The 15,235-nt window shown below is 31.4% G+C and overlaps 2 protein-coding genes across 5 annotated transcripts; both read left to right on the top strand.

The window, feature by feature from the left end:
- Nucleotides 1-8,714: 8,714 nt before the first annotated feature.
- LOC110622030 (probable protein phosphatase 2C 34) lies at nt 8,715-12,258 on the top strand. Of its 4 annotated transcripts, none has more exons than XM_021766377.2 (6): nt 8,715-8,912; nt 10,250-10,565; nt 10,771-11,079; nt 11,345-11,462; nt 11,536-11,759; nt 11,918-12,258. In XM_021766377.2, exons 2-6 carry the CDS (start codon nt 10,323-10,325, stop codon nt 12,131-12,133), a joined length of 1,110 nt encoding a protein of 369 aa, XP_021622069.1. In that variant the 5' UTR covers nt 8,715-8,912; nt 10,250-10,322; the 3' UTR covers nt 12,134-12,258. The 4 variants fall into 4 exon arrangements, with proteins under 4 accessions (XP_021622069.1, XP_021622066.1, XP_021622067.1 ...); XM_021766374.2 differs by having other exon boundaries at nt 8,715-8,984; XM_021766375.2 differs by having other exon boundaries at nt 8,716-8,937.
- Nucleotides 12,259-12,576: 318 nt separating this feature from the next.
- On the top strand, nt 12,577-14,653 carry LOC110623728 (protein ROH1). The gene has a single exon (XM_021768749.2). The coding sequence runs from the start codon at nt 12,717-12,719 to the stop codon at nt 14,046-14,048; it is 1,332 nt and encodes a 443-aa protein (XP_021624441.2). The 5' UTR covers nt 12,577-12,716; the 3' UTR covers nt 14,049-14,653.
- Nucleotides 14,654-15,235: the final 582 nt, after the last annotated feature.

Here is a 15,235-nt window from a genome sequence, read left to right as displayed (position 1 = left end):
TATCGCGTTATGTCCTGGATTAAAAATTGTAGATCATGGATAGGTATGGTGAGAAAGAGCTCGTCGTTTTATGAATTTTTGCAACTGATATTATATTTTAAATTTTGACTATTTTAAATTTAGGGGTACATAACTAAACTTAATTATTTAATTTTTAGTTCATAATTAAAAACATTTTATTTGTTTAATGAAAAATATTTTATAAAAAAAATATTTTTGACATAACTTTATATTTAGAACACTCATAAAACATTGTTAATGTTTGAAAATTTTCTAAGCAAAAGGAAATATTCTCTTTTAAAGAGATTCTTCCAAAAAAACATCAACTAATATATATTAATATAAGATGAATAATAATGGCAAATATATGTTTCTTATGAATATACATTATAAAATTAATAAATTTATAATGAAATTTATGTTTTTTTTTAAATTGAAAGAGTAAAATTTAAAATTTTTTAAATTTATTTAAATATATTTGTCACTAAATTAAGTTTATAAATGTAATAAAATTCATGTTTTAAATTTAAAATATATTAATTCCTATAATATATGCTTTCAATATTTATTTACTTAAAATAATGAAACTAATTAATATTATTGTTATTTAAAAATATATAATAATTTATCTAAAATATCTTAGTAATTAATATTTTTTATTAAATAACTTAAAAAAATAATAAAAATATATATGAATTATCTTGATATTTTTAAAATGACAGATAACTTTTAAAAAATAAATTTATTTAAAACAATAATTATTACATGACGAAAGTAGTATATTTTATTTATATAAAAAAATAAATAAAGTTAAACAGTAATAATTAATATATTAATTTTTATATTTTTAAAACTGAACACTTAAATATTTCGATAATCAATCCGTCTAAATTAATAATTTCTCCATTAATTTTTCTTATTAGAAGTGTGAAAATATTTTTATTTTTATTTTAAATAAATAAATTATATTTAAATCATTGTATTTTAATATAATTAATATATTAATATCTATAATTTTAAAATTATATACTTAAATTTTTATATAATTTGTTGTCCTCATTTATCATAATTTAAATATTTTAATCATTCATCTTTTAATTTAAAAAAATATTTAAATCTCATTAACTTTTATCTATAATATATCATTTTCGATACTTTTTATTTTTTAATTTTCATTCATTAATATATTTTAATATTTATAATTCAAAACTTTTAAAAAATATTTTTTATATTTTTAAATAATATTAATTAATTTTTAAATAGATTATAAATTTTTATTAAAAAAATTAAAAAGAAATTATACATTTTAAAAAAATTGATAATCCATTAAATTTAAACTAATATTTATAATGGATAAAAAAAATTAATTATATAATTTTAAATGAATTATATAAAATAATTTAAAATTTTAATTTTAAAATATAATGACTAATCTATTAATTATATTAAAATTTAAAAATTAAATCATAATTTACATAATATAAAAAATTTTAATTATATTAAAAAATTTATAAATTTATAAAAATATTTTAAGTATTTTAAATATTTGTTTTCTTGTTAACGGGTTACTTATAAAATGATGAATAAAAAAATTTATAATTTAAATGGATTAATTATATAAAAATTTAAATTTAAATTTGAAAATAATATAAATTAATTTATTAATTATATTAAAATTTAAAAATTAAATTATAATTTACTATAAAAAAAAAATTGAAGGAGCTCATACAAGACTTGACGAAGGGGAAGTGTCTTTGCAAATGCTCTTTTAACATTAATATCGCGGTTTTATCATGGTATGAAAAATTAAATATTATCGCGATTTATTGATTTACCGTAATGATGATAATGAGACCTTTCTAAAAGCCATGAGGGGAACACAAAGTGGGGGAGTGTCTCCTCAAGTGAGGGCCCACTCAGTTAATACCCCAATTCTAGATAAGCCTAATTTTCCCATTTTTCCCTTTCCTTTAAAATATTATATAAAATTCAACTATGAAAGTTTGACCCAAATCTGATTGAAGGCCGTTTCTAGTTAGGTTCTGAACCCGAATCAACGGTTTTGATTTAATATTTAGAAATACTGATTCTTCTTGTGTTTTACTTTTTTCTAACGGATAATTACTTAAGGTATCATAAACTTTTAAAAAATTCACTAAATTATTAATATTTAAAAAAAAACAATTAAAGTATTATTATATTTTATAATTAATTTTTAATTAAAAAAACACTAAACAACTTAATTTAATATTGATTAAATAATTTTAATATTTATAATTATAAAAATTAAATAATATATATAATTAAAATTATAAAATTGAACTGTATAAATAATTCAAGATAATGACAATTATTTTATAGAATAATTAAAAATGTAGAAACTTTTTAATTTAGTAGTTTTAAAATAAAAGTGAATCAGTTAATTTTATAAAAGTTTAGAGATCAATTTTTTAAAATTACTAAAATTTTATTTAACTTTAATTAATTTAATAACTAACTTTTTTAATTCAAATTTAATTTTTGAATTGATTTAATATAAATTTTAATTATTTTGAAAATAGTATTTTGAATTTTTTTTATAATAGAAAAAAAAAATACTATTTAGTTGTTTTGTATACAAAATTTTACTAATTACTTTTGAGATTTTAAAAATATATTAAAATATTTATAAATTTTTTAAAAAATTATTAATTATTTAATTTATTATTTTAATCATTAAATATTATAGAAAATTTAAAATTCATTAAATATAAAAAATTAATTAATAGATATATTTATAAAATTAAAAAATTAATTAATAAGTTTTTCAATTTTACTGAAATTAAATAATAAAATATACTATTAATTTTTTTTAAACCTCATAAATATTTATATATTATTTAAAATAAAAATTAATTAATAATTTTTTCATAGTGCATATTTAAATAATAAAGTTCCTTGATAATTCGCCAAATCATGTTGTTAGCATGAAAGGCATTTAGAGAGTGGACAATACGCGCTAGCTCAATAACTTTTCCACCGAGTTTTTTTTTCGGCGACTCAGTGTGTTTCCCCGTAATGATATCGGTGATTTCGGAGTCATTGAGGTGTTTGAAAAATATTACGAAATAATCATTTACATAAACAATTTCGCAATTTTCGCAGTCATTTTCTGTTTGTTTCCCATGAAAATTGAAGATTGTGGGTTTGATGTATGTCATTGTTGGAGACAGAATTGCGAAACCCCCCAACTCACCCATTAATGAAGGTTCCTTTTAATGGTATAAAGGGCTGAAGGCTGAAGCCCAACATGAAACCACTGCCCATCGAACTAACCCGCCATTTCTTTAAGCCCAAACAACTAAAGGTTTTGGACCTCCATAGCTAGATGTTCCGATTTCACTACCTCGAAAATTTATCTAAATATTGTTCAAACAAATATATTATATTTTTTTATTTTTAAATGTTTATAATTAAATTTTAAAATATGTGGTAAATGTTTTAAAATTATGAGTTTAATAACAATTAAAGCAAATATTTATATTTAAATTAATATATTTATTTTGTATTTTTTATTAATTTTATATTATTAAATGTATTTTCATACACAAATTAGGTTTTAAATTAATTTATGTTAGAAATATATGTTAAATCAAACCAGTCTTATAAATGTTGGAAGACGTTTCATTTCGTACCTGCAGAAAGAAAAGCAACGTTGACGCATCTTTCCAAAGCTTAAATCGTCGCCATACCCTGCACCGTCCCACATGTGATTGTTGTTGGTACGTGGCACCTTTTGATTTGCAAAAGTGTAGTCGATGGTCCCTACCTGATCATCCGTGTCCAATGCAATCATTTCTTTATCTTTTGCTTTATTCGCACCGACAGCATAAACCAATTAGCCAATAAAATAGAATATCTTTTAATTTTCTTTAAGCAATCTTTTATATACATTTTGAATTAAATCATATATGAAAAAAATTAAACTAAATTAAATTAGACTGAAACCCAACTAATTGAGTCGGATTGAAGTAAGTTAAATATAAATATTTTAATTCAAGTTTTTGGTTATAAAATATAAAACTGATTTGATTTAAATAAAACTGAGTTGCGATTGGTTATATCATATATTCATATTTTTTATAAAATTTCTGAAAAAACTGCAGTTGAATTGTTTTTCATTATCCGAGATGAAAGTCTTGGTTATCCCGCACCAGCAAATGGTGAAATGACATCAGCCTCATACCACTTTGAGAAATATTTCACGGCTATTATCATGAACTTTTTCTGCCCCACAGTTTTGGGAAAGGGTCCCAAAATATCTATTTTCTATTGCGAGAACGGCTATGAATTCGATATGCTTGATTGCAGTGTAGCCGGGCTATTAATTGTATTCGCAAACCTTTGACAGATATTACACTTCTTTGTAAACTCTCTGACATCTTTCTTTACTGTTGGCCAGTAATACCCTTGCCAGAATATCTTATTTGCTAGGGTGGTCGCTCCCTTGTGAACTCTGCAGTCCCCTTGGTGCATCTCTTGAATTATCTAGGATGCCTTTTCAGGCCCCATGTACCTTAGCCACAGATTGGATTTTCCTCTTTGATATAAAGTTCCTCTCACCTCCTAGTAGTTAGCGGCTTTAATTGCGATTTTTCGAGCCTCTATTTTTTCTTTTAGAAGTTTTCCAGCTTTTAGATACTCAAGGATGAGGTCATCCGACTCCATTCTTCATCAACTTGCATAATCAGGACTGGCTTTTCAAAAGTAGGGGTGTCGATTTGCTACACATACATCTCTTCAGGGAGTTGCTCTAGCTCTTCTACTGAGAGTTTGCTGAGCATATTTGCTTATTCATTTTCCTCTCGAAATATCCATCTGTATTCAACTATAATCCATTGCTCACTAAGCTCAGCTCCCAGGGCTCATACTTTAGCTAAGTACTTTTGTATAATCAGGTCTTTTGCCTGGTATATCACTGTTATTTGGTTCACCACTAGTTATTTATAAGGTCAGTTGCCCCCACTTCTAAAGTTATTTGCATGCCATTCAGAAAAGGCTTCGTACTTGGCCATGTTATTAGATGCTAGGAACCCAAAACGCATGACATAACACACTTTAAACTCCTCAGGTCCTTTTAGAAGGATTCATGTCCTACTACCTGTAGAACTTGATGGCCCATCTACAAATAAATTCCATACGAATTCATGTCCTACTACATGTTCACCTTGTTGCCGTCATCAACTAACACTTTGTGATCCCAGAAGTTGTGGGTAATCTCTTCAATGACTAAGGCGTTGTCATGGGGCATTTTTACCTCCCTGCGGATCCTCCAGGGGGAAGGATATAGTCATTAGAGTATGCTCGATAACTTGCATCACCTCTACGCCACTCTCATTTTCAGTTCTTCCTCTATTCTCCCCCTCTGGTTCATATGGCCTTCAGTCCCTCCTACAATCAAATCAATAGTTCCATTGGAGCCGTCATTATTGGTACTCCAATTTGCCTCCTGGTCCTTTTCCCGGTTGCTCCTTGTTGTTGCCTCTGCTCTTCTGGCTTCTTCACAAAATTTATGAGATGACCTTTCTTAATCAACCTCTCTATCTTATTTATTAGTTGATAGCAATCGTTAGTGTAATGGTTATATGTCTTATGGTACTGACAGTATTTATTAGGATCCCTTTTACTTGCCTCAGCTCTCATGGGCTTGGGCCATTGCACGAAGTCTTTATCCTGGACGGCTACAAGCACATCGACTTTGGATACATTCAGGGGCGTGACTTCGATAGGAGCTTGGGGTTGGTAAGGTATTTGTTCCCTTCTTTCCCATCGGTATTTGTTCAGCGCCTCTGGCTCCCCGTCTTATCTTCTCTCCGGCTTGTCTTGCCTTCTGTTCTCCCCTGCTCTTCCTCTGTCTTTATCATCTTTGGAAAACCTGCTGGTTGTTAAGGCGTCATCCTACCTTGTGTACTTTTCAGCTCTCTTCATTAACTCTGACAAGGTGGTGGAGGGCTTTTTGCACAATGACCCAAAGAATTTCGGAGAGGTCATGCCTTTCTACACGGCTTCTACTGCCCTTCCCTCATCCAATTTGGGTATCTATAAGGCTTTCGAGTTGAATCGGACAATAAATTCTTTAAGGAATTCATTCCTCTTTAAGGGATTCATTCCTCTTTTGTCGGACGGTCTCCAAGTAGCTCGTCTTTCTCTTAGCAGGAACTCCAGCAATAAATCTGATGGTAAATACATTAGCTAGGTTTATGAAATTCCTAATGCTCCCCGATTCCAGGCTGTTGAACCATGCCCCGGTTAGTCATGTTAGATTGGTTGGAAAGACCTTACACATCATGGCATCCGAATGAGTCTGCAACTCCATAAATATCTTATAGTTCAAAACATGCTCTCGGAGGTTTTCCGTCCCGTCATAGGCTGCCAAGGTTGATATCATGAACTTCTTCGATATTGTCTCCTGTTGAATCTGTTTTACAAATGGTGATGAGGTTGGCAATAGGGGACTATTATTGCCTTGGGCCCCCAACTTCGTCAACGGTTGCTCTTTCAACCTTTCTAACTTCTGATTTACGTCAATATCTTCCCTTTTAGGCCTCTTCTCCAAGCGGTAGCTTCTTTCTAACTCTTCACTTTTTGACCTTTCTGCGGGCTCAAAAGAGTAGCTCTTGGCCCTATTATTTTCAATGAGTTCCTTCGCTATCCTGCCTCTTGCTTGGGCTGCTGGCTCGTTTCTCCAACTTGCCTTCCCATCTCCATATTCTGTCCTCCTACTGCTTTGTTGGAGGATTGGGTAGTTCAATGTGGGTTGGGACTCATTGAGATTGAGTCCTTCTGCTACGGGTGATCCACTCAACGGGGTACTGAGTCCTCTTTGTTGTAATATCTGCTTAGTCAATGGGTAGTGTTCTATAACTGGAGAGCCATACTTTGCAGTTTTTGGTCGGACAAGAAAGTTTGGGGTAGGGTCTCGGTTGAGCTTGGCGAAGAATTAAGCAATATGGGTGGCTGATTTATTGGGGCTATTAGGTTAGAGAATGAGAATTGCAGACCTTCCTAAACTGAGCTCAGGTCGTTTGGGGTGATCCCTATATGGTTTTTTTTGCTGTGATTGGCCATATAGATCTCAGTGGATGAATGGAAATGAGAACTCAGATGATGAAAACATTTCATTCGTTCCTACAGATGGCGCCAATTGATATTTGAGATCCAATAATGGGTATGGACTCAAAGCGTTTTCCCTTCGTATCCCTTTATTCTCTTTCTCTTTTGTCTTTTAGTGACGTATAACCGCCGCCCTATACCCATACCCTCCTGCCACAGTCACGCTAGCAGTACATATGGATGTACAATGTCCTTTTTTTTTTTTTATCGGGCGGCCATTTAATTTCTTTTGTGCTACCTGAATATAATCCCGAGTATTAGGAGATCTATTTTATCATGAGGAGAACGGATATGTAGAGTTAGGATTCTAAGAGTGAATTCATGTTCAGCTCGATTTATTTAGATAGGCTCTAATTCTACATGAGACTTAAAGTTGCACATTGAGCCTTTCTAGAATTTAAATTGGACCTTTTTAGTTTAAATTTTATTAAAATTCGAGTCGGTCCTCGTAAAATTAAAAAGAAATTAAGAAATGCAAGGAATTTTTTTTCTGATATTATACGTAATTATTTAATATGCCTATATGATTTATAAATATAATTTAAATATAACAGTTATATTATAGACGAAGACAATAAATTTTATTTATTTAAAATCAATTAAAATAATAAAGGAGATGACTCTATCGTGGGCTATATAGCATTTCTCTTATTGGCCAAGAAAGGTGACCCACATTGTGTCGCGTAATCATTAATGTTTGATTTAATTTAAATATTATATGATAATTTACATCATGAATTATATTCAACTCTATGATAAATAATATATTTTAATTAATGTTTATAAAAATAAGAAAATACCCATCTAATCTAATAATACTACATAAAATAGTATTCAAATAGCTAGCTGCATTCTATGTTGTATGAAATTTTCTCATCCAGAAATGGTCAAATACCTACTAATCTATTATTAGAATTTTGGAATTTTTATATATTGATATTAATTTTTTTATTATAATACAATATTTTTTTATACATTCACAGTCAACTATATTAAATATTTTAAAGATAACTCTTTTAATTTTTTTAATATGGGTAATCTCAATGTTATGGCATAAATTAAAATCTTATAATTAACACTGTTTTTTTTATCAATTTAAAAATGGAAAAAAATTAATTGTTAAATTGAAAACTTTGTCTTAAAATTAATAAATTGAATATAATGTAATATTTTTACCATTTATTTTTGTAAAAAATAATCTACATAAATTTCTATAACATTTAAAATGAAATTTTTAAAATTAAAAATTAAAATTTTTTATTATAAATAAAAATTAATTAAATTAAATTTTTATGAAATTATTAATGGAGAGTAAATAAAATTCAAAGAAGGTCTATCTTTTAAAAAATTTATATTTTCGTTAACGAATATAGCAGCTGACTTATTTTTTCATATAGTTTAAAAATAAATTTATATTTTATTATATATTTTCAAGTACAAAAATTATGAATAAAATTAAAATACATTATAACTCTTAAAAAAATCATATACTTATATTTTTTTTAATTGGCTAAAAAGATGAGTGCTTTTCGTTAAAAAGGGACAATATGGAGAAGAAACAGTAGCTTTGCAAGGCTTTTTCTTTGTCATCTTCTCCAAACACAGGAGATTGCAAGGAGAAAAATCACAACCAAACAAAAGAGAAAGAGAGAAACTTCTGTTACCTCTCTCTCATCATGGATTGTGATTTATCTCCATATTGTCTCTCTCAAATGTTCTGCAGCTCCTCTTCTCGGAGTTCTTCCCTGTTGTTCCGGCAGGTGGCGTCATCTTTCCTGCAAATTCGTCAGATTCCTGCTCTCTGATTTTTATCTGTTTTCTTTTGCTTAGAGGTCTTCTTTTTTTTTTTTTTTTTTTTTTCCCCTTCTCATTTGATTTGTAGGGTAATGTTTGGTTTCTGGCAGAATAAGGAAAGACAAGGAGAGTGGTGGTTTTCCTTTCTTTGGTTTGTGAAACAGTGAAAGATAAGCAGCTTAGAAAGCTGTTTTTCATTTTTTTTTTCCCCTTTCTTTTGTGGTGAAGATTTCATCTGGATTTGTTTGGTTTCTGGGAAAACATTGGAAATAAAGAGTTTTGGATAATGAACTTCATTCAACCACGTCCAATTATATTATCATGAAAATAATTTATTTCTCTGTCAATCATATGCCATTTCTTTAGATACGAGCTTCAAACAGTATAACAAGAGAACTACAGAAGTCGTCTAACCTTTATCTATATTCTTCCACTTAAACTTTTCTCAGCTGAAAGAGCAAGCATAAGCTTGGTTTCCTTCCTGAGAAAATGTGTGGATCACTTAAGTGAAAATATAGCAGGATAAAGATCTTTTATTTTTTTTGGAATAATTTATGTTAGATATAGTCATTTATTATTCAGCCAATTCAGTTTTGTCATTTATTCTAAAGATTTACTAGAAAAGAAAAGATTCAAGGCCCTTTTTTTCCTTCCCCGTTTCCTCTTTCCTCTTTTCTTTTATTCTCTAGGCAGAGGACCAAAAGGGTCAACCTCTCTTTAGTTGGTAAGTAAATGAAAGAGAAGTTTGAGGGAAAAAAATCTGAATCCATTTCCATTTTGTTTTTCCTTTCTATAGATCGTCAACTAGAACTAGTTGTAGTAGGTAAGTTTCAGTGCCAATGGTTGAAGTGAAATTCAAATTTTACCCTTCCAGGCACATTTTCTGATAAAGCAAACAAGAATAGTAATGGAGCAGCCTGCCAGAGAAGTGTAAAACCTACAGTCAGGGGTTCTTTATTTTTTGTTCATTGTTCGTTTGCTCTTGGCATTTCTGCAAAATTCAGGATGCAATATTGGAATTTCATATCTGATTGAATATTCTCTGTGATGTCTTCCAGATTTACAGTTTTTGTTTTTTTACTTTTTACTCTTATTAAATTTTAAGATTCTTGGTTTTCTGAGTCAGATCAGTCCTATGTTCCGCTCATTGTATTAATTCAATGTACTCTTTTACCACCGTTCTGGTTCTTACAAAACATTTTTGAGTCAAAAACTGGAACATGGCTTCCTTTGTTTAGAACATCTTAGCATTTTTTTTCCCACTTGTTGTTTACTCGCTTATTATATTCCTTTAAATGCTTAGGTTTCTGAATCTGCAAAAGGTTAGGAGTCTACAACATTCTGGTGTCCATTGAACATTGAACTTTGGCATTGCAATGGGGCATCTATCCTCCATGTTTAATGGGTTGGCAAGGTCTTTTTTGATAAGAAAAGGGAAGGATATTGGGAATGGTGATGGAAGGGAAGCTGCAGAAGCAATGGCAAAAGAAGCAAAGAAGAATGACTTGATTTTACGATCTTCTGGTGTCATAAATGTTGATGGCTCAAAAAATTTTGCCTCAGTTTTCTCAAAGAGAGGTGAGAAAGGAGTGAATCAAGATAGCTTTATTGTATGGGAGGTAAGAATAAAACATTAGCAACTATATGCTCATTTATTTCCAAGTCTGTGCAATCATATTTCTTTGATTCTAATCGCCAAGAAATTAGATACATGCTTTCACAAAAGTTACAAGTTTTCTAGTTCTTTTAGTTATGTGTATGCAAAATATGGCTTGAATGCATCTCTTAGCTGACAGTATTGTGAATTTTTCTACATGGACATAGGAATTTGGATGCCAAGAAGACATGATGTTTTGTGGGATTTTTGATGGCCATGGTTCCTGGGGCCATTTTGTGGCAAAGAAAGTCCGAGAGTGGATGCCATCATCTTTACTGTGTAATTGGCAGGAGACTCTCGCCCAGACTTCACTGGATCCAGATATTGACTTGGAATTAGATAAAAAGCATCAAATATTTAATATATGGAAGCAGTCCTATGTAAAGACTTGTGCTGCTGTTGATCAGGAGTTAGAGCGGCACCGTAAGGTTGATTCTTTCCATAGTGGAACAACTGCCTTGACAATTGTCAGACAGGTAAGTAGAGCTGCCAAATTCCTGCTGATACTTGAATGTGCAACACTTACAAAATCTGCATCTCAGTTTGCTGCTAAACCATCTGTTTGTAGTTTAAAAATGCTTTCTTACGAGACTTTTAGGATGCTATTGTGAAGATAACAAATATTCTGACAGGGTTAATCAATTAAGACATGAAGTTCTCTTGCATTATGATCTTTGGTGAAGTGAGGTCATTGTTGACATGGATGTCTCGCAATAACATCATTGTTTCTGTTTTGTCTAGGGAGAATTTATTTTTGTAGCAAATGTTGGTGACTCTAGAGCTGTGTTGGCTACCACATCAGATGATGGAAACTTGGTACCAGTTCAGCTAACTGTTGATTTCAAGCCCAATTTACCTCGTTAGTTCCTTCCCTTCTTTCTTTCTCTAAAAGCAAGAAAGGACTTGTTTCTTACAGCCTTTCTTTTTCACAGAGGAGTCTGAACGAATACTTCAGTGCAAGGGACGAGTATTCTGTTTGAAAGATGAGCCAGGAGTGCACAGAATTTGGCTTCCAGATGAGGACTCACCTGGTTTAGCAATGTCTAGAGCCTTTGGAGATTACTGCATAAAAGATTTTGGACTTATTTCTGTGCCTGATGTGACTCACAGGCATATAACCAGCAAGGACCAATTCGCTGTGCTGGCAACAGATGGGGTATGTAATAAATGCATCACTGTGCTATTAGTTTCCAATGTCTGATAAATCTCTGACAAAACAGGCATTGTTATATCTGAAATGTGTTTAATTTGCAGCATAAACAAATTGTTGTGTTGGAAATATATTGAAAACCCAGAATTGCTTTTGTCATGTAGGTATGGGATGTCATGTCTAATGAAGCAGCAGTGGAAATAGTAGCTTCAACAGTGGACAGGGCAAAGGCAGCTAAACGTCTGGTAGAATCTGCTGTCCATGCATGGAAACGCAAGAGGAAGGGAATTGCAATGGATGATATATCTGCTATTTGCCTTTTCTTCCAACCTTCTCATGTGTCTCAACAAGTTCACATTGTTAGTTGTACTCCAAAATAGGGATCAGAAAATGTAAACAAGCAAGGCTGTTGCTCCTAATGTTCTATTCCTTCAATTTTGTTTCTATTCATTAGACAATTTTCCACAATCATGGAATAAATAGATGAAATCAGTCGAACTCGAAATCCCACTCGCTTATCAAAATGAAGATATATTAAGCTACACAATTAAGTAATATTATTAATAATATAAATAAATAAAAGTTAATTTTTATTATCGATAATTTTGTATATTATCAATAATTTTGTAAAATAAAATTAATATTATTAAATAATAATAATATATTTCATTGCTATATTAATGGGATATAAAAACGTTTAATATTTTAAATTGATGAAAATAATTATATAATTAACTAGGCTCAAATTATTATATATACATTTAATCATTACCATTGTATTTGAATTATATTTATTATGAGAATTTTATTAAAAAATTAAGATGTAAAATGTTTAATTAGCACAATAAGTAATAAAATAAAATATAAAGTGTTAAAATAATCAATAAATGAATAGCGACATGCAAATAGAAGCACTAAAATTTGGGCATAAATTTCGTAAAGATATGGCCAACATAGAAATAGATGGCAGTGAGAATTGGTCTCAATCCTGCACAAGCCATGAGCTATGCCTGTGGTTTCTCTGTTTTGGATTCGACCTCTCATTTTCTTTCTTCTTCTTCTCTTTATCTATCTTCTTTTATTTTCTTTTGTAATCTCTTGTGTCCTTTATTTTATTCAAAGTTTTTGGACAATATGCCTGGAACAGAGCCTCAGCCATCCTTTCTTGGTAGAATCAGCATCCGCCGGAACCAGGTTATGGACGTCAACTATGATTCAGAGCAAGAAGACCTCGAGCTTTTTCAGAGGAATGTAGCTGATCGCTTTACTGATTTGTTATCTCCAATGGATGATGCAGCTTCCACTGAAACTCTGCTCTCTATTTCATGGCTGAGGAAACTTACAGATGTTTTCTTGTGTTGCGAGGCTGAATTCAAAGCTGTTTTTATAATGGGTCGTGACAATTCGCAAATTTGCAAGCCACCGATGGATCGTTTGATTCCTGAACTCTTGGACAGAGCTGTTAAAGCTCTGGATATATGTAATGCTGTGTCTAGTGGGGTTGAATCTGTGCGTCAGTATGAGAAATTCGCAGGAATTGCAGTCTCTGCTTTGGAGCAGAAGCCAATGGATGATGGCCAAGTAAAGCGAGCGAGGAAGGCTTTGAATTCTTTGTTAACTGCGATGAATATAGATGATAAGGAGAAAGATTTTAAGGGTGCAGATCGAACAGGGTCTTTTGGGAGGAGAGGAAATACAAATTCTGCTCATAAGGAACAAGTACTAGGCTACTTTCGATCTCTTTCGATGATCGTGGCTAAAAATTGGTCTGCTTCTAAGCAGATTCAGGCAATGTGTTATAATCTTGTGCCTCCTCGAGGTGGAGAACCCACAGGACTTGCATTGCCTGTTTATGTAATAAGCTGTGTTATGGTACTTGTAATGTGGGTTCTGGTGGCTGCTGTGCCTTGTCAAGAGAGGAGTGGATTGGCGACGCATTTTCAGATTCCCAGGCACTTAACATGGGCGCATAGCATGCTTGGGCTGCAAGAGAAGATTTGGGAGGAGTGGAAGAAGAAGGAGAAAAAAGGGTCGATGGGGTTGCTGGAAGAGATACAGAGGATGGAGAAATTGACGATGAGTTTGATTGAATTTGCTGATGGGTTTCAGTTTCCAGGGGAGACGGAGAAGATGGAGGAGGTGGAAGCTCAGGTGGCTGAGCTTGCAGAGATTTGCAAGAAAATGGAAGAAGGTTTAGTACCTTTGCAAACGCAAATCAGAGAGGTGTTTCATAGAATTATGAGGAGCAGAGCAGAGGTACTTGAAATGTTGGACAATGCATCCAGGGTTTCTTAACCTACGACATAACTTTGGGCACAAAGCTTTACTAATTTTGTGCAAAATTGGAGCCTTGAGCTTTGAAACCTTAGAAATTTCCTGTTTCAAATTGCTCATGGGTTTGTGAACATGTTCATGTAGAACCTAAAACTTGGACTTATGTAGGATTTATTTTTTATTTTTCTGTTGATTTGGCTCTTATAGCAACTTTAACTCAGAATTTAGGATTTTGGGGACAACTCCATTATCACTTGGTGATTTCATAATCTGTTTTCCAAGAGAAATGAAAATACCCAAGTTGATGTTCTTGTACTTAGAGAGGAGATAGTAGCAAATTCTTCATTCTGAATTTGGAATTAACTCCTTGGTCTTGTATAAGGTATGGAGTTTTGAGTTTGCACACTGGCTATGACAAGAGGATTTGAACTTTTCTCCACTTTCTTAACATGAAAATGAGAAAATCTGAGATATGCCAATGCCATGGATTATTTGTTTCAGGACTTAGTTCATATAGCAAAAAAGTTATTTGTTGCACATCAGGAACTGATTCCTTGATTCTTTCTTTCTTTTTTCTTTCCTGCCATGGATAAATTACAAGCTTTTTCACATTATCATGTCATGTTTCAGAGTCATGAATTTCTGTATTGATTCTTTCATTTATGTTAAATCACTGTTATTATCATTAGGAAATAGACATTTAATCATTGAATTATCGTACTTTCCAGGTAAAGTAAGATTCTAACACTAGTTTCTGGACTAAGTTGTAATAACCATGATGATGAATCTTCTTTTGTGTGTGGTCCTCAAAGGATGACCATTGCAATGTCAAGCTCCTAAAGTAAAGTTCTCAAATGTGCTCATGTGTTCACTTCATGTCGTCATATACATTACAAGAGAAATATACAATGTTGTCATAATAAAGATAAAGCCTGCACTAGCTAGATACACTAACTATATGATATATATATATAAGAATCCTAAGCCTCTCAGCTTTGAGCAAGAAGAAGACCCAAGAGAGAAAATGATCTTTTATCTCTTGCATGAATCTTGTTTTGCAGATATTCTATCATTCACGTCTGATCTCCTAGGGATGCATTTTGTATCTCATTTGTTTCTTCAATAGTCAGGTCCTCAGCTGAATTTTTGTGCCATCTGATTATGCCAATGACTTGCTCAAGCAAAAAGGAGTTGTTCACCAGGTTATG

This window comes from Manihot esculenta, chromosome 9 (assembly GCF_001659605.2).
Source record: "Manihot esculenta cultivar AM560-2 chromosome 9, M.esculenta_v8, whole genome shotgun sequence".
Classification (NCBI taxonomy): domain Eukaryota; kingdom Viridiplantae; phylum Streptophyta; class Magnoliopsida; order Malpighiales; family Euphorbiaceae; genus Manihot; species Manihot esculenta.
The sequence above is the reverse complement of the archived record's forward strand: the minus strand, read 5'-3'. Positions and strand labels throughout refer to the sequence as shown.

Coding starts and splice junctions, on each gene's coding strand:
- LOC110622030 (XM_021766377.2), top strand. CDS start 10,323: ATGGGGCATCTATCCTCCATGTTTAATGGGTTGGCAAGGTCTTTTTTG. Junction 10,566..10,770: donor ATAGCTTTATTGTATGGGAG/GTAAGAATAAAA, acceptor ACATGGACATAG/GAATTTGGATGCCAAGAAGA. Junction 11,760..11,917: donor CTGTGCTGGCAACAGATGGG/GTATGTAATAAA, acceptor TTTGTCATGTAG/GTATGGGATGTCATGTCTAA.
- LOC110623728 (XM_021768749.2), top strand. CDS start 12,717: ATGGCAGTGAGAATTGGTCTCAATCCTGCACAAGCCATGAGCTATGCC.